We start from the raw sequence: 25,673 nt of genomic DNA, 5'->3' as shown, positions 1-25,673 counted from the left end.
ATTGTGCAGAAACAACAATCGCAGTAAGTGGATTCAACAATATAAAATGATCTATGGCAGCACTTTTTAGATTCCAACAATACTTTTCTGACGCTAATAACATTCATCTGGAAACACAGCATCCAAAAATTGTACAGTGGCTATCTTTATAAACAGCTTGGATGATGAGAAAATATACTGCCACAAATCCTTGTGTATATACATGTTTTGTTCTTCAAGATGACAGCATGTTTCTTGCGCTTCTGGGGGAGTGTCTTAGACAAGTTAATATGTTTGTCTACTGCAAGTGTACAGCAGCTCACTTTTGCAGAAAAATTATCCATTACTTGATACTCACACATCTTTCCCTCACACTCACCTCTACTCGTGGCACAAATCCCAGTAAGAATGATGGCTAGCAGTGGTGATAACTGAACTGTATGTGATTATTTATGTGTGCTTCTCTCTGGAGTCTTACTATGTTTCCTGAATCTCTTGATACAATGGTCCTCATTACGAGGTCGGCAGTAACCTGCTGGTGCTATCAGTGGGTTGCCGCCGACCTTGTAACACTGTTCCTGCCGTCTGATATCCCAGTGCTACCGGGACATTACAAGTGGCGGTGGGCCGGGATGTCATGTGGCGGAAACTCCAAGTCTCCATTCCCGTGGAGTCTGGTAGGACTCCACGGGAATGGAGACCTCGGAAGCATCTGTACCTTTGACAACAGTGCTGGCGCTTCTGTGAAGACAATGCCGCTTAAGGCCTGGATTCCCGGCAGGGGGATCCGTGGGCCCTACGGGCATTGTTTTGGTCTAAAGTAACGGAATCCTTATTTCCGGACCACCAGATAAGTAATGAGGACCAATATATTTGAAAGAACACATCTGATCTTAAATAGAACAAAAACCTGTGTTGGCTGTTGCCATTATATAATAATAAAAGCTTGCAGTCATAAAAGTATGGAATCACAAAATTGAATGTCACATGGTTGTACAGACATTTTGCCATAGGCACCAATAACAGTCACATTTTATTACATTTTTGGCCACCCCATTGCAGCTTTGTGTAAAAAAGAAACTGCTGGAGAATGGGTATTCTAGTCGTCTGTTCATTGAAGAGTTTATATTAATGTTGTCTGGTTCTTCCGGCTTCAAGATTGCTTAATGGGGTCTTCTGGCATGGCCACAACATCACCCCTTGCTCTGCCATAGCCACTGCTGCTCGCCAGGGTGAAGGACAAACAGGTTGGAACTTGCGAGAGAACAAGTGTGCAAAAAGAGTTATTGTAAAGGAGGGCGAGAAATCCACTGACGGGCCCATAGGCCAGTGCTCACCCTCTAATACTTGTAAGACAAGATAGCTGCACCATGTGAGGAATGGGGGTGCAGGATTCACTTACTCCAACACAACTCAATAAATAAAGAGGACTCAGTAGTTTGGCAAAGGGAAGTCTGTTTAATAACAAGTACATCAAACAGGGAATCAGTTGGTAATCAGCGTCCTTGCGATCGCCTGTCTCGCTCCGACTTCCTCGAACTTCAGTTGAACAATAACTTTTATACACACAACTCGTCATCATTGACGTCGAACTCTACAAAGTTCGTCATGCAGTATAATTGGTTAGGAAAGTTAACTTAAGTATAGGTGCTATATCTGTATACGGTAACAGAGCGTGTGGATTGGATAACTCTTATCGGGTGGGCGTCTACGCCCCTCCATCTACATCACACTTAATAGACATCACTATAACTACGACGTCTGATTGGTTCTACAAACTATAGGACCCTAGATTATTTGGTTCATTGTGATTGGGTGGGTTACACCCCTAGACATAAATCTCCACTTTAATTAGCAGCATGCAGAATGGACACCCAGGTGCCTCGTGCCCTAGGATTCACCCTGCCTCCTTTCTATCAATCAGAATCTTTGGGCTATGTGTCAATTAGTTGGCTGGGTATAGCCTCGAAACTGTAGCCTCTTATCAGGAAAAGTTATGGCACCCTTGGGTTCTGGGTGACATCAGACGTTGGTGCCTCCTTGTGCTTGGCTGGTCACGTGTCTGTTCACCATGAATCTGCTTCAGTTTCCAGTGTTTTGTGTATTTGATTCTTCTTTAGCTTCGCCACCTGCCTGGGCCCCCCTTATCTTGACCTTCACGGGGCAGGCTGGTTTGCTCTTAAGTTTCGATTCTCCGGAGTTGCTGCTCTCCTCCCTTCCTGGAGTTGACCTCGAATTCTCAAGCATGAGCTACTTTTTGCTGAGTTTCGATTCCGCTCTTCTCTTCTTGCTTTAGATGGAATATGAATCTCGACCTTGGTGGCCCCCTTGCAGCCTAGGCTTAGTTCTGCTTTACAAAACGGAGTCGCACTAGTATAGCGTGCTTCATTGAGGTAGATATATATTTGGCGCATGGCACTCTATTCTTCTACTAAGCATTGCAAGCAGTACCATTTTTTTTAGCTTCTTGCGTTCCATGCCTATGTACACGCATTAACTGGTTGGTTGCTTCCATCTTGTCTCATAGCAACGTTTCCTTATGTTTTAACATCGTCTCTTTCCTGTGTCCATTATATCTATTTTCATAGCTACTTGTACTGGCGTGTTATCCTTAATAGCAGTTTTCGTTCATCCGCGAGTCTGTCCAGGCCCTTGTGTCATTTCCACTGGCCTTCCATTGAGGCTCTTTGGGTTTCTTTGTGGACCGTCTGTAGGTTCATTTGCTCCTCATGCGTCACATACCTTGGCGAGTATGTTCCTGGTACCTCGAAATGGGGGGCAGGGCTGCAGGCCATGTCTGGGACCTCCTCTACACTCCCCCCTCTGGTCGGTTTATCAACCACTTCTGCTTCCTCCTTTTGGATTCATTTTCCTTGTTTCTTCTGTATCTTGTTCATTGTCTTCAGGGGTTGTACACGATGGTGTGAATGTGTGTATCGTGGGAGTCCATATTTTTATCACTCTTTTTAAACTTCCTGCTGTTTTTACATGTTCGTCTTTGTTCCAGGTCATTAACTGGCATTGTCCATTTGGGCTGCAGTAGATCCATTTTCCTTCATAGTTTCTTCGTTTCCTGGGATATGTGAATTTTGTTCCTTCTGGCGCAAATTCACTATCTTTCACAAAGTCTCTTATTTCTTTGTCAGTCAGGTCGCTGGGCTTCCATTCTGGTTCGACGTCGACCATTATTTTCATACCAATGGCTTTCTTTGCAGTTTTCTGGCACTGTGTGATGATTATCTTGATAACACAAAATCCTAGCAGTATCATTGCTAGTAAGGCTCCCAGAATCTTGAATATATCTGCCATCCATTGTGGGACCCATGAGAACAGGGCTCCAAACCAGCTGTCATCATCCACTTCATCGCTTTCATCGATCATCTGGTTCTTTAGGTTTGTCAACATACTTGTGGCTTCTGTTAGGGTTCCATTTTCTTCATCGTGCGATGGTATAAACGTGCAACACGATTCTCTGATTTTTGTGCAAACACCTCCATCCATCGCAGTGATCATGTTGAGTACATATCTGTTCTAGAGGGTCATCAGTCTGATAGCTCTCAGTTCTTCTCTGATCGCGTTAAATCCCTTTATAGTGGTCTTGATAGTCTGCAATAACTCCCATCTGGTTATCTGTAGCCATTTAGCATTCACTCCAATTTGGATGTGTGGCAAGAGCATTGTGGTGAAACTGTTGAGGTGAGGCTGAACAGCCTGTGTTTGTATGGGATCGCATGGAATGCCTCTTCTGATTTGGCAGAAAAGTAATTTTCTCTCTTCATCCTGGATATCAGTTCCACAGATCTCCTTTTTCTTAGATGAGCATCTGCTTTCGGGAAAACTGTCCAAATTCAGGTCATTTTTGGGGATCACTAGTGCAGGAACGTGGACGTTCACCAGTGTGCATATGCCTCCCCAGTTCTTTGGCAGTCTTATATATGCCTTGGATCCACATGCCCAGTAATGGTCCATAATGACTGCTGTTCCTTGTGTCATTCCTGGGGCTTCAAAGATTCCTCCGCAGTTTGCATTCTCTCCTATCTTCCTCGTGCCATTACTTCTGAAGCATAGTTTTTGGCTTTCCAGTGGTACTATTTGCAGAGGTCCTCCTCTGTCTTCGACCCATGTTAGCAACTTTACCAATCTTGGCCATAGAGGTTTGCATAACCTCTGTGAGTTCTCTATTGCTTCCTTGCAGGCTCTGTGGACCAACCATGCTCGGCAGATTACTACTCCTTCTTCCCATCCATTTGGGGAAACCACAGTTCCCCAGATCTGCATTTGGCCTCTGTTCTTCCAGATTTGTGCCTCTTTTGCAGTTTTTCCTTGAACGTTCGGTCTCGGGTTTATTACCTATCGTGTTCCTGATCCTTTGACGTCAGGATTTTCGTATCTGATCACGTGATTCCTGGTATGTGCCCTGCTTCTTGTCTTAATGTCCTGGACGTAGCCATCTTCATCTGGGTAGTCCTTCTCGGTGGCCCATATCAGTGAGGCGTCTCTTCCCATAAATTGTCCTCTGGTGTTGCACATTGCTACGTGTGACATACAGTGTGCTGTGGGAACATCAATTTCTACGGCTACAAAGATCTTGGATTTTCCCATGCTGTACGGTAGAAGTGCACAGACGAAGCATGCTCCTTCTGATTTACTTCGTCCTACTTCCTTCATATGTTGGTACCATATGTTGTTTCCGAGATGGGCTGTGCTGTCCAGGTAATCATTGAGTTCATTGTCGTCTTCATACGGGCTTCTCTTAATTCTTAGCGTCCTTCTGTAGTTTGCTATTAATATGTCCTTAAATGCATCTGTGCTGCTTTTCCACTCTGTGTGTCTTGGTAGAGCAGGCTGTATCGCAGTGATAGGAGAAGGGTTTGAGTTTCTTTTCCTTTCCTTTTGTAATCTTCCATAGGGGTTCTCTAACCGGCATTGGCTCACCAATTCCCCAACGTGTGGCTGTGTCGTAGGTCTGGTGCTTGTTCTCTGTGTTTGAGCTGGTGTGCTTGCTGCTATAGTCTCTGTAGTTCTGTCTTCCAGCTCCTCGTGCAGTTTCTTTGCTCTAACTATTAACGGGAACAAATAATCTATCAGCATTTGGGTTTTGTCTGTGAGTTCCTTTGTGGCTAGTTATGTTCTTTTGAGGGATTTTGCTATTCCCTCTCTCTTTGGTTTCTCACTTGGTCCTCCACTGTTTTCTGGGGCTTGTTGTTCGGTAGGCAGTCTTTCCTTTTCTGCTGCCTTCGTTTGGGTCCCTGTAGCCAATGACACTTGCCCATGTTTGTGTGCATTCAGTGTGTGGGTGCGTGCAGTGGTCAGTGCAACATTTTCAGTCATTCCGTGCTGACCCTGTCTCCAGCTTTTCTCTTCATTCATTACCTCGAATGCGTATGAATCGTTGTTAATTACATTTAATTTCAGTTTGTTTACTTCTCCCTCAGGTTTTCTTGGAACTGGGATAACTATTTGGGGTCTGGGTTCCTTCGTGGGACCCAGACGTTCATCATCTGGTGGGTGCACTGAAATTGGGGTGCTTCGTGCACCGATAGAAAATGCAGTTCTGATGTTCAAGGACAGAAACACAATGATAATTACTATGCATATACACATAATAGATTTGTAAGATAATTGGCAGCATTTTCTTCCAGGGAAGTGGGGGCACCCCTCTGCTGGGGGTTAAACTATGTTACTGTTCTGTGCCCCCATTTCGAACAAGTCCATAGTCAGTTATTTATTCTTTTCCTTGCTCTGGTCTCTTTACTAAAGAGTTCGTGAATTATTAAAGTGACGAGTGCTTCTCAAGTGTCCCCCCTCTTGAGTGATGACAATAGTCTCTGGATGTGGAGTACAGTTCCCTTGCTAGACTATAAAAGGTTAGGCTAGCATCTTTGGCACATCACATTTATTATGCATATCTATAGTAGGTAAAGTCCCAGTGTATTCCTCGAATTTGATTTGGTCCTGAGGACATACTGGAACCTATTTTTGTGTTGCCTAGCGCACACCTAGGTTTAAGGTTTTTTTACAGGATTTGTTGAAAATTTACGGGGTGCCGGGGAGAATAACAACCTTGACACTGGGTTGTTTTAACCTATGTAAATCCAACAGATTGTCCACAAGATTGTGGAACTCTCCCGTCCCCTGCACACCCTTTATACTGTAGAAACAGTCAATATTTCTATACAATGGTAATATTCAGTTTCTTTCAGAAAAAAGAAGAAATTAATGAGAGAGGCTAATTCATGACACTATTATAATAAAACAGAATGATGGGGACCATCGGTTTTAATTGAATTTTAAATTAATTGTTATAGATATGAATTTCAATTCATTCATCATCCAGTCTTTGTAAACATAATAACATAAATGTGTTCATTTTGAGGTTACATTCAATATTATAATACAAGGGCATACAAGGTACTCATCACACTTTCTATACAATAGGCTTTTCACATGGTATATCCACAGAAAGTAATGATGAATATTTTCTCGACGCGTTTCGGGGTGTCCCCTTCTTCAGGAATTGATAGCCCTCTTCATTGCCGTTAATCTTTGTTTCGTCTATAATGTATGATACAATGATCAAATTTTAGATTCTCACTGATAACTGTCATTTAACTCTTGGGAGAAATTTTTAATAATAATCACCTGGATGTTCAATGTGGAATATCCTAACTGGATTTATTATCAATAGCAATATCAGCCCAATAATGGTTATTCAACCTGTAGATGTGATAAAAAGACAATAGGGAAAGCTCAATTAAAAACGGGATCTTAATTCATGAAGGAAAATCTAGTCATGTAATATCTAAGAAAAAATATTACCTTTCGGTATTTCTGTAAAAAGCTACTACATCCATGGAATGGGTCGCTGTGGTATGTAGAGAGTCCTCAGGTACGGAGGTAGTGCAGTAATGGGCGATTCCTCCACTCGTGTCTGTAAAAACACGTATATATACTATATTAGATACACGAAAACAATGGGGTGGGATCATTCTGTGGAGAGTATTCTGTGAAGGCCTCTAGGCTCATGATATGCAATTGGGGAGCTGTTTACAAAGGATTCTCTTACCTCCTTCCTGAGAAGATGGCCGGTGCTGTAGCTCGAACCGTTCTACACGGTTTTCGCTAAAGATGGCCACTATTTACATTATGACGTCATCACGTCGAAGCGTGACGACGTCACTATGTTTAGAACGTCAGCGTGTGACGGGAAAACAGACGTCATACGGACATATTTTAGAAAACAATGTGTAATTAACCAATAGTATATAGGTGTATATCTATACTGGTGCAGGGAGTTTGAGTCAAATGAAATAAAGGTGAAAAGAGTCGAAAGATAAATGTGAGGAGTGTCTCATGTAACTTCTGGGAAATCTATTGTTTACCACGGACAAAAGTTAATCGAATATTGGACATCCGTGTGTTTACTATTTCAAGAGAAGCATGCTCACATTCTATGGTCTGTAACTTAATACATCCTATGTCAGTAAAAAATCATCCTAAGTGAACTGAACAAATTCAAAAATGTATTTAACAGCAATTGATATTGTATCCACACTGGGTTTCTGATTGGGTCAGGGGAAACAGTATTTAGTTACAAAAATGAGGCTAAACTGTAATCTTCGTTCATCCCATTGGGAGCTAGACTGTTTAGTCTCTCTATCCAGAAGATTTCCCTCTGGTTCATACGTCTGGCATGATTGCCACCTCTTGGGGCTCTGTTCACAATTTCCAAAATCACAACCTTTAGTTGAGAAATATTATGTTTCTTTATGGAAAAATGTCTTGCTACAGGTGAGTTAACACTGTTGGTACGTATGTTACTTTTGTGTTCATTCCAGCGCTCCTTGGCTTTCCTTTGTGTCTGTCCAACATAGTAAATGCCGCATGGGCAGCTTAAACCATAAATGATTGATTTCGTGTCACAAGTGGCAAAATCCTTTAGTGGGATTTTTTGGCCATTTGATGGGTGTCTTACATAGCTTCCCTTCATTATGTTGTTACAATTGCCACAACTGAGACAGGCAAACGTACCTATTTTCCTCTTGGTGAGGGTTCTTTGATTGTCCACTCTCGGTCTTTCTGCTTTAACTAGGCTATCCCTGAAGTTCCGACCCCTCTTGTAGGCGATTATGGGTGGTTCAGGAAATAGTCTCTTTAGTTGTGGATCCAATTTGATTATACCCCAGTTCTTCTTGATCATCCTTGTTATGTGATGACTCTGTGCTGAATATCTTAAAGCGTAGAGAAATGGGATCTCCTTAGATCTATTTCTTGATATACGGAGGTCTTTCCTCTCCAATGTGAGTGTTTTTTCTTCTGCTTTCTTGATGATAGACTCTGGATAGCCTCTTTCCTTGTATCTTTGTGTCATCAATAGGTTTTCATTCCTCAGGGTGTCAGTTGTTGAGATAATTCTCTTTAGTCTAAGGAATTGACTGTAGGGCAAATTATTCTTTAAATGCGTCGGATGATGGCTCCTGAAGTGTAACGTGTTGTTAACATCGGTGGGTTTGTGATAAATATTGGTGATTATCCCATCTTCCCCAATCTCTAGTTCAACGTCCAAAAAATGTAGTTTAGGGGTTCCAATTTCCATCGTGAATTTGATTCTGTCGTGGCCTGAATTGATGTATTTTAGGAATTCCTCTAGTTCGTGATGTTGTCCTCTCCAAATGACGAAAACATCGTCAATGTATCTTTTCCAGGTGATGATTTTTTTGCTAAATTTTGTTGGTATCAAAATCCATTTCATCTCCAAATGGTACATGAATAGATTAGCATAGGCTGGGGCCATTGCTGACCCCATTGAAGTTCCTGATGCTTGTAAATAGTACTGCGTCCTGTATCTGAAATAGTTGTTAATGAGTATAATTTTGCTTAATTTCATTAGGAAGGTTTTGTTTGCTTCACATTCATTTCTTAGTAGACACCATTCGAGTGCTTCCAAACCGTCTTGATGTGGGATGCATGTATATAGACTCTGTACATCAAACGAAACCAGTAGATCATTTCTGTTAATATCTGTTAAGGTGTCTAGGTGATTGAGAAAATCTGTGGTATCTTTAAGATATGTTGTGGTTGTTTGGACTATGGGTTGTAATGCCTTGTCCACATAAACTGCTAGTGGGTTGAAGATACTATCAGTTCCCGCAACAATCGGTCTGAGGGGGGGTTTTGTCAAGTTCTTATGTATTTTTGGCAGTCCATAGAAGATTGGAGTAATAGGATGTTCATTAATCAAAAACAATTTAGTCTTGTTGGAAATCCATCCTTGGTCCTCAGCTTCCTCAAGCGTAGTTTCAATAATGCTTGATATTTCTCTGACCGGATCTTGTTCAATTTTTATGTACGTGTTCTCATCTGTTAGGAGCTCTAAAATCTTCTCCTCATAGTATGTAGTGTCCATAATAACTATGGCCCCTCCTTTGTCTGCCGGTTTTAGGGTCAGGCTTCTGTCATCCGCAAGGTTCTTGATGATTTCATTCTGCCTTCTCCTGGTATTGTAGTTCCTTGTTCTGGTGAAATTAACCCTTTTGAGATCTTTTATCATCTGTTCTTCAAACATTCTGATGGTTATGTTATTGACTTGAGGGTCGAAATGACTCTTGGGTTTCATTTCTAAGTATTGATGTGGCTCTTGTGTAGTGTTGATTCCCATTTGTGAATCAAAAAAGACTTTGAGTCTCATTTTCCGTGCCAGTCTGTGAAGATTGATTTTTTCTTCCAGCAAATTGGAATTCTGGGTTGGTATAAATGTTAAACCCAGAATTCCAATTTGCTGGAAGAAAAAATCAATCTTCACAGACTGGCACGGAAAATGAGACTCAAAGTCTTTTTTGATTCACAAATGGGAATCAACACTACACAAGAGCCACATCAATACTTAGAAATGAAACCCAAGAGTCATTTCGACCCTCAAGTCAATAACATAACCATCAGAATGTTTGAAGAACAGATGATAAAAGATCTCAAAAGGGTTAATTTCACCAGAACAAGGAACTACAATACCAGGAGAAGGCAGAATGAAATCATCAAGAACCTTGCGGATGACAGAAGCCTGACCCTAAAACCGGCAGACAAAGGAGGGGCCATAGTTATTATGGACACTACATACTATGAGGAGAAGATTTTAGAGCTCCTAACAGATGAGAACACGTACATAAAAATTGAACAAGATCCGGTCAGAGAAATATCAAGCATTATTGAAACTACGCTTGAGGAAGCTGAGGACCAAGGATGGATTTCCAACAAGACTAAATTGTTTTTGATTAATGAACATCCTATTACTCCAATCTTCTATGGACTGCCAAAAATACATAAGAACTTGACAAAACCCCCCCTCAGACCGATTGTTGCGGGAACTGATAGTATCTTCAACCCACTAGCAGTTTATGTGGACAAGGCATTACAACCCATAGTCCAAACAACCACAACATATCTTAAAGATACCACAGATTTTCTCAATCACCTAGACACCTTAACAGATATTAACAGAAATGATCTACTGGTTTCGTTTGATGTACAGAGTCTATATACATGCATCCCACATCAAGACGGTTTGGAAGCACTCGAATGGTGTCTACTAAGAAATGAATGTGAAGCAAACAAAACCTTCCTAATGAAATTAAGCAAAATTATACTCATTAACAACTATTTCAGATACAGGACGCAGTACTATTTACAAGCATCAGGAACTTCAATGGGGTCAGCAATGGCCCCAGCCTATGCTAATCTATTCATGTACCATTTGGAGATGAAATGGATTTTGATACCAACAAAATTTAGCAAAAAAATCATCACCTGGAAAAGATACATTGACGATGTTTTCGTCATTTGGAGAGGACAACATCACGAACTAGAGGAATTCCTAAAATACATCAATTCAGGCCACGACAGAATCAAATTCACGATGGAAATTGGAACCCCTAAACTACATTTTTTGGACGTTGAACTAGAGATTGGGGAAGATGGGATAATCACCAATATTTATCACAAACCCACCGATGTTAACAACACGTTACACTTCAGGAGCCATCATCCGACGCATTTAAAGAATAATTTGCCCTACAGTCAATTCCTTAGACTAAAGAGAATTATCTCAACAACTGACACCCTGAGGAATGAAAACCTATTGATGACACAAAGATACAAGGAAAGAGGCTATCCAGAGTCTATCATCAAGAAAGCAGAAGAAAAAACACTCACATTGGAGAGGAAAGACCTCCGTATATCAAGAAATAGATCTAAGGAGATCCCATTTCTCTACGCTTTAAGATATTCAGCACAGAGTCATCACATAACAAGGATGATCAAGAAGAACTGGGGTATAATCAAATTGGATCCACAACTAAAGAGACTATTTCCTGAACCACCCATAATCGCCTACAAGAGGGGTCGGAACTTCAGGGATAGCCTAGTTAAAGCAGAAAGACCGAGAGTGGACAATCAAAGAACCCTCACCAAGAGGAAAATAGGTACGTTTGCCTGTCTCAGTTGTGGCAATTGTAACAACATAATGAAGGGAAGCTATGTAAGACACCCATCAAATGGCCAAAAAATCCCACTAAAGGATTTTGCCACTTGTGACACGAAATCAATCATTTATGGTTTAAGCTGCCCATGCGGCATTTACTATGTTGGACAGACACAAAGGAAAGCCAAGGAGCGCTGGAATGAACACAAAAGTAACATACGTACCAACAGTGTTAACTCACCTGTAGCAAGACATTTTTCCATAAAGAAACATAATATTTCTCAACTAAAGGTTGTGATTTTGGAAATTGTGAACAGAGCCCCAAGAGGTGGCAATCATGCCAGACGTATGAACCAGAGGGAAATCTTCTGGATAGAGAGACTAAACAGTCTAGCTCCCAATGGGATGAACGAAGATTACAGTTTAGCCTCATTTTTGTAACTAAATACTGTTTCCCCTGACCCAATCAGAAACCCAGTGTGGATACAATATCAATTGCTGTTAAATACATTTTTGAATTTGTTCAGTTCACTTAGGATGATTTTTTACTGACATAGGATGTATTAAGTTACAGACCATAGAATGTGAGCATGCTTCTCTTGAAATAGTAAACACACGGATGTCCAATATTCGATTAACTTTTGTCCGTGGTAAACAATAGATTTCCCAGAAGTTACATGAGACACTCCTCACATTTATCTTTCGACTCTTTTCACCTTTATTTCATTTGACTCAAACTCCCTGCACCAGTATAGATATACACCTATATACTATTGGTTAATTACACATTGTTTTCTAAAATATGTCCGTATGACGTCTGTTTTCCCGTCACACGCTGACGTTCTAAACATAGTGACGTCGTCACGCTTCGACGTGATGACGTCATAATGTAAATAGTGGCCATCTTTAGCGAAAACCGTGTAGAACGGTTCGAGCTACAGCACCGGCCATCTTCTCAGGAAGGAGGTAAGAGAATCCTTTGTAAACAGCTCCCCAATTGCATATCATGAGCCTAGAGGCCTTCACAGAATACTCTCCACAGAATGATCCCACCCCATTGTTTTCGTGTATCTAATATAGTATATATACGTGTTTTTACAGACACGAGTGGAGGAATCGCCCATTACTGCACTACCTCCGTACCTGAGGACTCTCTACATACCACAGCGACCCATTCCATGGATGTAGTAGCTTTTTACAGAAATACCGAAAGGTAATATTTTTTCTTAGATATTACATGACTAGATTTTCCTTCATGAATTAAGATCCCGTTTTTAATTGAGCTTTCCCTATTGTCTTTTTATCACATCTACAGGTTGAATAACCATTATTGGGCTGATATTGCTATTGATAATAAATCCAGTTAGGATATTCCACATTGAACATCCAGGTGATTATTATTAAAAATTTCTCCCAAGAGTTAAATGACAGTTATCAGTGAGAATCTAAAATTTGATCATTGTATCATACATTATAGACGAAACAAAGATTAACGGCAATGAAGAGGGCTATCAATTCCTGAAGAAGGGGACACCCCGAAACGCGTCGAGAAAATATTCATCATTACTTTCTGTGGATATACCATGTGAAAAGCCTATTGTATAGAAAGTGTGATGAGTACCTTGTATGCCCTTGTATTATAATATTGAATGTAACCTCAAAATGAACACATTTATGTTATTATGTTTACAAAGACTGGATGATGAATGAATTGAAATTCATATCTATAACAATTAATTTAAAATTCAATTAAAACCGATGGTCCCCATCATTCTGTTTTATTATAATAGTGTCATGAATTAGCCTCTCTCATTAATTTCTTCTTTTTTCTGAAAGAAACTGAATATTACCATTGTATAGAAATATTGACTGTTTCTACAGTATAAAGGGTGTGCAGGGGACGGGAGAGTTCCACAATCTTGTGGACAATCTGTTGGATTTACAGACATACTGGAACCTGTTTGATGTGGAGGAATGAAAAGATGGAACTGATAAATTTACACAAAAATCAAATGTTGTAAAAATAAAACAAAATAAAAATAAAAGTGAACATGAAAAATAAAAACAACAATAAAAATAGGAAAAATAGGAAAAGTAAAAAGAAGATGGTGGAGTTCTTGGCTTCGCTCTTCTCGATCTATCCGACCGTGGAAAGTCCTACTGGGATCCCTTCTTCATCAGGATCTCCTCAGAAATCGATGGACATTATTACTTCTCAGTTGCGCTACGATGGCTCGCAGGAGCATGTTGAGTTGTGCGTTCTTTACTGGATCTCTGAGGAATGCAAGCACTTCGACATTGTTGGATCTCGCAACTAGCCTAGGAAAGTCCTCAATGAGATGAAAGAAGACGTGGTATGCATATCTACTGTCTTCTCACGACAGGGACATTTGTCCTGTTTTGCTGTGTCCTGATCACAAGCTTTTCTTTTTATTCGAACAGTCGCTGCACTTTCTTGTTGCGTGGATTACCACCAGGTAATTTAATTTAGTCTACAGTTGGTTCACTTTTGCTAAATTCCTTGGGTCTCTGATATAGGTGCGTGTGTCCGTGGTCCTTCCGACAAGTCCCAGGCACTTCTCTATTATTCGGAAGAACAGGGTGAATGTAAGTTCATCAATGTCTACTGGTGGTGGAAGCATTTGTGCCCTCTTTACTGTGCTCGAGTAGCTCAATGAAGGCTTTCGTGATGACAGTCAGCAGTTGCCCGATTACTTTCTTGTTGGCAGGATCTTGAATAAAGTCTGTGACACTGGTTTCTCTCCCTATGAAGATGGATATGATATTACCACCAGCTGGAAGTAGGTAAGGACATCCCACTTGAGGTCTCTGCTGGGGGATACCATCAGTTCTGTAAACAAAGTCTTGACACTGGTTGCTTCAGGATGCTGTGTTACGCTCCCAGAAAATGTCTTATTCGCAGTCTATCAGGGTCTTGATTCTTTATACTACTTGAGCGATGTGATTTCAAGATTACGTTTTATCAACTTTGTTGTGGCTTTGTATGTGTAGTTCTCTTCTTCACCCTGCAACTGTGGTGCACAGAGTGTCCGTATTATTATTCTTTTATCATCTTTCTCTGGTCTAAGAAAATGTCTTTGTTTAAAAGCCGCAATTTACAACAGGGTTCTCTTGCCTTTATTTTGCTGCTCATGCGTCCTACTTCCTCGCCATGGATCTTGTCTGCACGTGCTGAGGTTCTTCCCCATTGTCTGTGGTTTCTTCACGGTTAGATGCAGTTGGAGGGCTCTCCCCCATGTACGGTTTAATGTAATTTATGAAAAGCCATGCCCTCCTTCCTTGATGCTTCACAGCCGACGGAGTGCAGTCCTCCACGATGAAAGGACCATTAAATCGTGGCTCGTCCCACCTCTTCCGTGTAAAGTTCCTTATGAGTACAGCATCTCCAGGGAAGACGAGGGGCGCACATAAACCTTGCGCAGCATCTGTTTCAGCATTTCCTGTTGTATTTAGTACTGTGCTACACCCTTTTTGCTGTCGCTGCAGCTGGACTGAAATGACAGAGACGCTGGATGTCATACAGTTCAAGTAATCCTGCATCTCTGTCCCCAAAACCTCTCTCGTTGGCTGGGCATCACATCTAGCCCTATCTCGGGGGTTAAGAGAGGTCCTCATCTTTCTGCCTGTGACTATCTCGTGCGGCGTGAGATGATGGTCAGAGCCTGGTTGGTTCCGAAGTGCATACAATGCCAGTGGTAGACAGTGCAGCCATCCCTTTTTTAATGTGAGTTTCAGCTTGGCTATCCTCTCCTTTAATAAGCCATTGTGCCGTTCACATATGTCATTCCCCTCTGGATGATACGCCGACGAGAACCTGTGCTCTATACCAAGCAACAATCTGATCTGCTTGAACACTGAATTGACAAAGTGAGCCCCATTATCTGACCTCATTACCTCGTACACCCCCCATCTAGGGAACACTTCCCTCACCAGAAATTTGGCAGCACAGGTAACATCTGGGTGTGTACAAAGACCTGCTTCTATCCATCTAGAGAATGGACACACCACCACAATTAAATATCTATACCCGTTGTATATTTGGATCATGTCGACGTAATCGACATGCAGATGCTGAAATGGCCCATTTGGCCGGGGAATTACTCCTCTCATTACCTTTAATGTGTGCCCAGCGGTGAACTGCTGGCAGATAATGCAGTTCACCATGAAAAATGCAACCTGCTCTGCTAAATTCGGTGTAAACCAGTCTTCTGCGTGTGTTGCAACAAGATTTTCCTTTGTCATATATATAGGGTAGTGTAATTGCTCCAATGCTACCTTCAGTAGGGTGATAGGCATTACTGGTTTACCAGTGCTGTCTTGCCTCCAAAACCCGTCAGAGGGGTTTAAAGAACACCCTCGATGCTTCCACAAATTCTTCTCCTCCTGTGGTCCCTCCCCCTGGAGCTCCATTAACTGAGTCTGCCCAATGTTACTATAGGCCTCAGGTGTGGCTCGTGCTACCATCATCCTTTCATGGGTACGTGCCACCTTCACGTCCATGATCGGTTCAGTCTTGGATGCCATACGCTTGGCTTCTGTGTCCACTTCATGATTTCCTCGTGACACGAAATCCGTCCCTTTAGTGTGGGCGGTGCATTTCATGACCGCTATGCCCACTGGGAGCTGTAGTGCCTTAATCAGCCTGTCCAATAAGGCTGCGTGTTGTACTGGCGTGCTGTCTGCTCGGTGGTAGCCGCTCCTTTTCCAGCGCGCTAGTCCTGCATGCACTGTGGACGGCACATAGGCGGAGTCACTGTACACCGTTACTTCCTGGTCTGCATGATTCTCAATGGCAAGTATCAATGCCAATAACTCTGCAGCCTGTGCTGAATAATGAGATGGTATTCGTGCACTAACGAGTACCCGGAATTCCCTGTTTGCTGTGTGTTTTATTACGGCAACGCCTGTATATCTTTGTCCGTCTTCTTCATCAATTCTTGAAGAACCGTCAATGAATACGATCTCACCACCTGCCAGGGCATTATCTTTCACCCTGGGGATTTCATCATAGAATTCCTCGTAATTTGTACAGTCATGTATAGGTTCTCCCTCAGTGGCTGGTTCAGCTATGAACGGGGCTGGATTTACAGTTTTACATCAAACTATTTTGATTGATGGGTTAGAGATAATCACTTCATAGGCGGATGCCCTCTGAGATGTCAGCGTTCCCTTTGGTTTTTCTAATATGGCGAATAATGAGTGCTCGACATACAAAGTCATGGAGCATTCCATCACAATGGATGATGCTTTCTTGATGGCAAATGCGGCAGCAGTGAAATTTTCTTTGCATGGGAAGTGGCCTCTCATAACTGGATCCAGACTCCCGCTGTAATACGCTAGGGGCTTATACCCTAGCGAAGTTCGCTGTGCGAGTACTGCCGTCATAAAATTACCATCAGTATGTGAAAACAGGTAGAATTCCTCTGCATAATTTGGAATCCCTAAAACTGGTGCCTTACAAAACACTTCCTTGAGTTCTGCAAACCCCTTTTCCATTGTCTCAGTCCATTCAACTGTCTCCTTCGTTGCCTGGGCTTTCTTCAAAGCCTGGAGCAAGGGCTTGGTATACGAGCTGTAGTCGAAGACCCATGCTCTGACATAGTTGCACAGGCCTAGGAAGCTCTGCATTTGTTTTATCGTGAGCGGCTTAGCCGTGTTCATGATAGCTGCAGCCCTTTCTGGGGTTATCTTTTTCCCCCTCATGTGAGATTAGCTGGCCTATGTACAGCACCTCTTGTTGACAGTATTGTAATTTTTCCTTACCAACTTTATATCCTTTCTCGGCTAGGATAGTCAGTAGCTGGACAGAGTCGTGCCTGCATTGTTACTCAGTGACGCTGCAGATCAGAATGTCATCCACATAATGCAAAACGACACTGTCTACTGCAATATTGCTTAGGTCCATTTTCTATTGAAGATAGACGGAGACTCACAATACTCCTTTGGCAATCCCGTGCTTTTCAGACGCATTTGTCTGAACGTAAACAACGTCAGGTCTTGCGAATCACGGTGCAACAGGATTGAGAAAAAAGCATTTTTCAAATCGATCACAGTGAAATATTTTGCCTCAGTGGGTATGTTGCATAGAATTGTAGATGGGTTAGGGACTAGACGGAACTCGATTTCAACTATATCGTTTAATGCCCTTAAATCTTGGATCAAACCCCAAGACCCTCCCTTTGATTTTTTGACAGGGCAAATCACTGTGTTGCAAAGTGATTCTCACGTTACTATAATGCCCTGTTCCATCATGGCAGAAATTATCTTCGAGATCCCTTCATCCGCTTCCCTGGACATGGGATATTGTCGCGCTCTTGGTAAAATTGCTCCTGGTTTCAATTTAACTTTTACTTCACCTGCCCCCTTCAGGAGGCCTACGTCATAAGGCCCTGTAGTCCATACTGTGGCGGGTACTTGGGCCATGTCATCATCAAAGTATTCTGGACGTACCAGTGCCAACATCATTCTTTGTGGCACTTCCCGTTTGATCATTTTGTCCCAAAATGTGAGACTCACTTCCACCTTTGTCTCTTCTAGGTCATGGTGCTCTTCGAACAGGTCATCATCGGTGACATCAGTCACTCGGTACCCTTCTTCAATGGCGATAATCGCACTCCATTGTCTCTCCTCGTCATCATATCCTTTGACCAATACTACTTTCCCTCGCACTGCGGCAGATTGTATCATTAAGGGAAATACTTGCCCCTCCTCTTCGTGCATAGGTATTCTTGGTCTGAATAGGAACTCATTGGGGGTTCTCATAGTTTTATCTGTGAGGCCTGGCAATCCCGCCATAAGCACCCGCACTCCATATGCGAATACTTCTGGTTCTAAAGGTATCGCTCTCATGGCTATGCGTCCTGAGTATGCTCTGACCATTTCGCATACATTTGAATAATGCATTCCTGGAGTGGAGCACACTATACCATTCTTGGTAAACGGGATTGTCATATTCAACTTTGTCATCAAGTCCCGACCCAGGATGTTTACTGGGGTCTGACGTGAATACAATAAGGGTACATTCATTTCGCACTCTCCTACTGAGACTGGGAGCGCGTCTGTAAAGGGAACTCTACTGTGAGCTCCCGTGAAACTCTGAGTATCTATGGACTCGCCGGACAAGGAACAAGGAAAACTTGCCTTCTCGTATGCACGAGCGCGTCGCACCCGTGTCCACTAAGAAGGAATATTCTCTGCCCCCTATGATGACATTCACCCTAGGTTCCCTATTAGGGTCTGGTGTCACTGATAGGATAGAACACATCAGAGTCCCCCGTGAGCTGTCCTATTTTATATATAAGTTCGGCCCACTGTATGCCTGTGGATTTCCCCCATTTCCAGGGTTGACTTCCCCTCCGGAGTTAGTGCCCTGATGCATTTGCTGCGGTGCCTGCTGGGATTGTCCTTGTGGCGGGTTCCCCATGTTCGAGGTATGAACCACTTGCTGCGCACCTTGCTGCAAGCCTGATGCCTTCTGTTGTACTGTGTGATTTTGTGCACCGCCCTGGTGTGGCACGGCAGGCTGATTCACCATGCCTTTTCTCATTCCTTGGCCGTTTTGCCACATGCCTAGGCTTCTGCACATGTGCACCACATGTCCTGTTATTCCACATAGCCAACACACCGGTGGTGGTCGGGCCATCTTTCTATCTGGCATGGATGGACTGACCATTTGCACATTTTGAAATCTGCTTTGGTTACCTCGAAACCCACTCTGGTTACTCTGCCATCCTCTTCCTCCAAAACCCCTACCTCTCGGGTAAAATCCAGCGTTACCCTGGTTATTCTGGGATGGGTTAGCTGCTGATTGCATGCTTGGTTCAGCTGGGTTTGTCAGCATGGCTCCCTTGAGAGTATACTTTGAGAGTTTCTTTTGCACCATCTTAGCCTCCTCACCCTTACGAGTTGCCTCCTTTTTTCGGTTCTTTTCTTGCAACAATCTACAGTAGTGCACAATTGTCAGCCCAGGGTTTAGCTTCTACTCCTACCCATTTTTTTAGCTGCTTTTGCACCTGTTCAGGCAACCCCTGGCATAATGTGGTAGAATACAGGGATAGATTTCGTCCAAGACTCATGCGTTTCGAGCACCCATGCGTCCTGAATATTCTGAATATAAATCAATGGATCCTCTGACTCTTTCATTTTTCGTGTCATTATAGCTCCCATATCGGAAGTGTCAGGGTAAAGCATTCGTAGCGCTTCCCACACTGCTGCTCTACAATTATTAAATGGCGCTCGGTCATGGGAAGTGTTAATTATGGTTACTCTAGGCTACCCAGCCCGTTTCCATACATCGTCTGCCCTTTCACCAAGTATGGCGATCAGGAGGCCCTTTATGTCCCCTATAGCTAAGGTGACGCCCCCTGTCATTTTCTCTAACTCATGTATCCACTTCCCGGCTCCCGATGTCAACATTGGAAGCTTGTTTTTCAGGTTTTCTCGGTCCATGTGTGGCCATGGGATATATTGTGGTCTTGCTCCCCCTTTCTCTAACAGTGGGAATTGAAACGCACAGTCTTCCATCTCTCTCCCCATAGCTCTCCTGTCTACCACTGGGGTAGCATTCCCGCATTGCCATCTACCTGCCAGTGCCCTAATCTGTCTGCATAGGCAGGTGCTGACGCCCCCCTCTGACCGTGGAGTGTTCCTTCATGTTGGCTGGGCTGCGCAGCAGACTTCGGTGTCCTATTTGCGGACTCGCTAGCGTCTGACGATCTTACCCCTTGGTTCCCTGGGAGCCGCTTTTCGCGCCATCTCCCTTCTTCGTGTGCCTCGTCCTCCGTCTCCCCACCGGAGTAGAATTCTGATTGTTCCCAGTTTACGCAACTCCTTGCATCTTCTTCGTTCTGCCCAATCTCCAGTCTGTCTAGGGACAGTCCCCTGCTCCCCCTACTTTGAGCTACATCCTCAGTGTCATATAACTGAGTGCTCTCTAAGCGTTCATCTTCCCTTCCCTCATGGGATATCTGTTCCAGCCCCATCTGATTGTATATTTTGTCAATCGTTTCCGTGATGCTTCTGGCATCAAAGTCATCCTCAATATTTGCCCCACTCATACCTGGTACCGAGTCATTTGCAGGAAATAATTCTTCTATGTCCTCCGACTCTACAACAGGATTGGGTTTTTTGACTTCCCGCTCCAAATATTCCAGATCTCGTGCCCTCTGTCTGTGCTTTTGTTCTAATTCCTCATTTATTTCTTTGCGCTTCCTTGCTTCTTCTCTAGCCTTATCTACTTCCCTCATCCTTTCGTCTCTATGTTCCTTTGCCCTTCTAACTTCCCCCGACTTTTGCTTATCCTGTCTGCGCTGGTTATAGGCTGCCTTCTGTTTGCGAACAAGCTGTTTCTCCTGCTCCTCGCAATATAGTTGCTCCCGCCTCAGCCTATCCCTCCTTCTTATCCTTTCATCCCTCATTTCCGTTTCCCTTTCTTTTTCCCTTTTCTGTACCTTATCAGATCTCTCTTTTGACCTTATACCATCACTTCCTTTCCCATCAAGCTTTAGCAATATCTGGCCTCCCATCCATTCGTCTTTTGCAACTGCTACTTCATCTGTTGTTTTTCACTTCCTTTCCATTTCTTTCCATCTCTCTCCCTAACAAGAGATGCACAACTCTGTACCTGGTCCTTCACTTCATCATTATCATGTCTCTCCTTATCCCGCTGGATTGCGTAGGCAAGATCAATTTCCTGCTCCTTCTCTTTTATTTCGTCACTACTGTATGTAGGTGACTCATTCGCAGGGTTACTGTACCTCGTGGATATTTTTAGTTCTCTTATTGGGTAGAGTCCCTCTGTCTTACTTCCCTCGATGACTTGCTCAGGTGGGGCTGGTGGCGCGGTAGCCATCTCACCCCCCTCTGTGCATACGTTTAATATCCAGTCTGCAGGCGGTTCTTCCTACTTCGTTTGTTCGAACATCTTCCAAAGTTCCAGAACAGCAAGGCATTTTTCTAGTTTCTTGCCGGTATATGTGGCATGCAGATAAGTCGTCATGTGTTGCAAGACGGCTTTAGATAGGGACCCGTTCTGTGGTCACAGCATAAACATTTTGTGGGCGGTGCCCTTAACCCACTCAGTGCTATATTTTTTAAGCTTGGTTGCATGCTTAGGCAACTGCTTACATAAGTGGGCAAGTGGGGTAATCTCCTCCATTCTAAAATTCCGTTACCAACACTATTTTCATGTGATTTTAATACTTTCAACAATATGAGCGAGCACCAAATACGCAAGCTCCAATCCAATCTTTTCCCGCCAAAATTCTATACTCTCAATTTACTAAAGAATATCAATCCATTAGTGATTCCCTCTCAGTTACGGAATCACGTAAAACCAGAATTTCATTTCAAGCAATCAATGATACAGTTATTTTATATTTGACGCACAACAGAACACATATGACAGACACTTGACAGACTAGACGGACACCAGCTGGTCATACATATACCTGCCTTCTAATCAATACCCTGTCATGGAGTTTAAACAAACTCCTTTGATGCGTCTTTAAACATCACCGTAGTCTAATTGTCCCTTATTATATGGGCTATGAGTTCACGTTTCTTCTGTCCGCTGTATTAAAGTGCAGGAACAAGGCGAATCCTTACGTTTTTCTCTCGGGTGCCCCCCGGTAACCTTACGTTTTTCTCTCGGGTGCCCCCCCGGTAACCTTACGTTTTTATTTCTCGGGTGCCACCCTGGTAACCCTACATTATTTTCTCAGGTGCCCCCCCGGTATCCTTACTTTTTTTTCTCTGGTGCCCCCCCGGTAGCCTTACATTTTTTTTTCTTTTACACTCGAGTCATTAACCCCTTATATATATATATATATATATATATATATACAGTCTTCTCTACTTCTGACTATTTTATTTTTCCCTCTGCCACCCTCTGTTACCTTTCCCTTACTTGTTCTAATGCCTACAAGACATTTGCCAAAGTAACGAGTTTGTTGTTTCACTCACCGATCGCATCTTTTCCTCTCTGGAGCTTCGGGATCACCGCCCCTTCCTCTTCAGCCTCTTGCGGTCTTTTCGTCCGATTCGCTGCCCGTGGGAATGAGAAGGGTTATGCTTGGAAAGGCAAATTCCTTCAGACCTACTGCTGATTTTTTATGGACTTACGCTATCATTGTCCACGGGAAGCTTCTCAGTCTACTCAGCCGGAATGGCGAAAGGACTTGTGATATTGCCGAAGGCTTAGAGTTACTTCGTGCCGTCGGTCTATGGGTGTCTTAAAATATATATATAAGCAATAATCAATAATCAATGGCTGAAACCATCCTCACGCTACCAAGTGTAAAGGAGGGCGAGAAATCCACTGACGGGCCCATAGGCCAGTGCTCACCCTCTAATGCTTATAAGACAAGATAGCTGCACCATGTGAGGAATGGGGTGCAGGATTCACTTACTGCAACACAACTCAATAAAGAGGACTCAGTAGTTTGGCAAAGGGAAATCCGTTTAATGACAAGTACATCAAACAGGGAAACAGTTGATAATCAGCGTCCTTGCGATCGCCTGTCTCGCTCCGACTTCCTCGAACTTCAGTTGAACAGTAACTTTTATACACACAACTCGTCATCATTGACGTTTATCTCTACAAAATTCATCATGCAGTATAATTGGTTAGGAAAGGTAACTTAAGTATAGGTGCTATATCTGTATATGGTAACAGAGCGTGTGGATTGGATAACTCTTATCGGGTGGGCGTCTACACCCCTCCCTCTACATCACACTTAATAGACGTCACTATAACTACGACGTCTGATTGGTTCTACAAACTATAGGACCCTAGATAATTTGGTCCATTGTGATTGGGTGGCTTACACCCCTAGACATAAATCTCCACTTTAATTAGCAGCATGCAGAATGGACACCCAGGTGCCTCGTGCCCTAGGATTCACCCTGCCTCCTTTCTATCAGTCAGTATCTTTGGCTATGTGTCAATGAGTTGGCAGGGTATAGCCTCGAAACTGTAGCCTCTTATCAGGAAAATCTATGGCACCCTTGGGTTCTGGGTGACATCAGATGTTGGTGCCTCCTTGTGCTTGGCTGGCCACATGTCTGTTCACCATGAATTTGCTTCAGTTTCCAGTGTTTCGTGTATTTGGTTCTTCTGTAGAATCGCCACCTGCGTGGGCTCCCCTTATCTTGACCTTCATGGGGCAGGCTGGTATGCTCTTAAGTTTCGATTCTCCGGAATTGCCGCTCTCCTCCCTTCCTGGAGTTGACCTCGCATTCTCAAGCATGTGCTACTTCTTGCTGAGTTTTGATTCCACTCTTCCCTTCTTGCTTTAGCTGGAATATGAATCTCGGCCTTGCTGGCCCCCTTGCAGCCTGGGCTTAGTTCTGCTTTACAAAATGGAGTCGCACTAGTATAGCGCGCTTCATTGAGGTAGATATATATTTGGCGCATGCCGCTCTATTCTTCTACTAAGCATTGCAAGCAGTACCGTTTTCTTAGCTTCTTGCGTTCCAAGCCTATTTACAAGCATTAACTGGTTGGTTGCTTCCATCTTGTCTCATAGCAATGTTTCCTTATGTTTTAACATCCTGTCTTTCCTGTGCCCATTATATCTATTTTCATAGCTACTTGTACTGGCGTATTATCCTTGATAGCAGTTTTCATTCATCTGTCTGTCCAGGCCCTTGTGTTATTTCCACTGGCCTTGCATTAAGGCTCTTTGGGTTTCTTCGTGGACCGTCTGTAGGTACTCTTCATTTCGTCTCAGCGGCTGGTATGGCTGTCTGATAGGGTACCGTGCTGCCCAGAACTGTCTGGTTATGGGTGCTTCAACAGGTATGGCTCTCCTTATGTACACTGGGCAGAGTCTCAATGCAGCTCTCTGTTGGTTCATTTGCTCCTCATACGTCACATACCTTGGCGAGTATGTTCCTGGTACCTCAAAATAGGGGGGGGGGCAGAGGCGCAACCCATGTCTGGGACCTCCTCTACATAATGTTGAGAGAGAGGGTATCAGAGAGAGAATGGAGGAGGGAGAAAGAGCCCCTGTGATCTGTTCTGGCCTCTGCGATTGTCATCCTGGCCGGTTTTACTGGCCACCTTGCCTGCCCTGGTCTCACTCCTGGACCTATCTGCTGCTACCCATCCACCATGCTCTCTTTGTCATCATTTCACTAATGTTTCCTCCTGGATTATTCTCATCTCACATTCAACATGCTCCCAAGCCCTGTCTTGTCACGTCCTAGCAGCAACCCACAGAACTGACATGATGCAAACAGGTAGCTACGGAAAGGCTTACAGCCCTCTGTTAGTCTACCAGGATTCCACACCCCAGGAGAGCATGGACATCGAGGACCCGACGAGTTGGTCTCAGTGGCATGATATTGATCGTCAACCCTGGGGTATCCCTCCTTTACTTAGCCATAAAAACCTCTTCTACACCCACTTTGTAAGACAATTACTTCTTCTTACCTTTACTTGTCTGCATCTTCACATTGTGAAGGTGGCAATGGATATGGTAAGGTTAGCTCTAAGGTTATGTTTGGGGTCAAGAAGAGGTTAGGGGGAAGAATATGGGTTAGAAAAGAAAGGGAGTTACAAGGGCCTCCCCCTGTAATGACGAAGTGAATGTTAGAAGGAAAGGTATGAAGAGGTAAATGTGACGAAGTGAATGTATAGCAATGTGAATACAGAAGAAGTAAAGACATACATCCCATCCCTGGTTGTAGGAGCCTGGTTGAGAGACTTTGAGAACTGGTCTCTTCACCATGCCATTGATGGTTTCTGTGCTGGTGGTGGTCGCTGGGGGATCATAGTCACTGCTGGGCTGAAGCCGATTTTCATGATGTTGTGGACATGGCTGATTGGCCAAGTGCAATTTGCAGCTGGGTAACCCCTTCTGTCCAAACAGAGCGCAGTGATTGTAGATGAAGATATGAGAAGACTCCATGGCAACTCCCTCTGGATAGCTGATGTGGCACCAAGTCCAGAATACCCTGATGGCTGCTGGTCTGGCAGTGGCTGTCTGGTCCAATTGACGGCAGTGGGTGGCTGCCCCCTCGAGTCCAGCATTCCCCACAGGACCAGCAGCCACTGTCCAGTCATGACTGCTGGCCTGTTGGCAGGGACAGCTTCTGTTCTAGTGGTGACTACTGGTTTGGTAGCAGTGGTGGGTGCTGGCCTGTGGGTGGCTGCTTGTCTGATGGTGGCAGCTACTAGCCTGGTAGTAGCTTCTGG

At 43.5% G+C, this 25,673-nt stretch overlaps 2 protein-coding genes across 5 annotated transcripts; one reads left to right on the top strand and one right to left on the bottom strand.

Moving 5' to 3' along the window:
* Positions 1–6,224: 6,224 nt before the first annotated feature.
* LOC138544995 (uncharacterized) lies at positions 6,225–9,736 on the bottom strand. 3 transcript variants are annotated; one of them, XM_069642037.1, is made up of 3 exons: positions 6,799–9,736; positions 6,622–6,696; positions 6,225–6,534 (listed from the first exon to the last, which is right to left on the bottom strand). In XM_069642037.1, the coding sequence occupies exon 1, from the start codon at positions 9,665–9,667 to the stop codon at positions 7,571–7,573; it is 2,097 nt and encodes a 698-aa protein (XP_069498138.1). In that variant the 5' UTR covers positions 9,668–9,736; the 3' UTR covers positions 6,225–6,534; positions 6,622–6,696; positions 6,799–7,570. The 3 variants fall into 3 exon arrangements, with proteins under 3 accessions (XP_069498138.1, XP_069498136.1, XP_069498137.1); XM_069642035.1 differs by having other exon boundaries at positions 6,622–9,736; XM_069642036.1 differs by having other exon boundaries at positions 6,225–6,696.
* Positions 9,737–9,745: 9 nt separating this feature from the next.
* Positions 9,746–13,239, top strand: LOC138545031 (uncharacterized). 2 transcript variants are annotated; one of them, XM_069642038.1, is made up of 2 exons: positions 9,746–12,665; positions 12,768–13,239. In XM_069642038.1, the coding sequence occupies exon 1, from the start codon at positions 9,797–9,799 to the stop codon at positions 11,891–11,893; it is 2,097 nt and encodes a 698-aa protein (XP_069498139.1). In that variant the 5' UTR covers positions 9,746–9,796; the 3' UTR covers positions 11,894–12,665; positions 12,768–13,239. The 2 variants fall into 2 exon arrangements, with proteins under 2 accessions (XP_069498139.1, XP_069498140.1); XM_069642039.1 differs by having other exon boundaries at positions 9,746–12,842; positions 12,930–13,239.
* Positions 13,240–25,673: the final 12,434 nt, after the last annotated feature.

This window comes from Ambystoma mexicanum, chromosome 1q (assembly GCF_040938575.1).
Source record: "Ambystoma mexicanum isolate Mex_15411 chromosome 1q, UKY_AmexF1_1, whole genome shotgun sequence".
Lineage (NCBI taxonomy): Eukaryota > Metazoa > Chordata > Amphibia > Caudata > Ambystomatidae > Ambystoma > Ambystoma mexicanum.
This window is presented reverse-complemented; position numbering and strand designations above follow the sequence as displayed.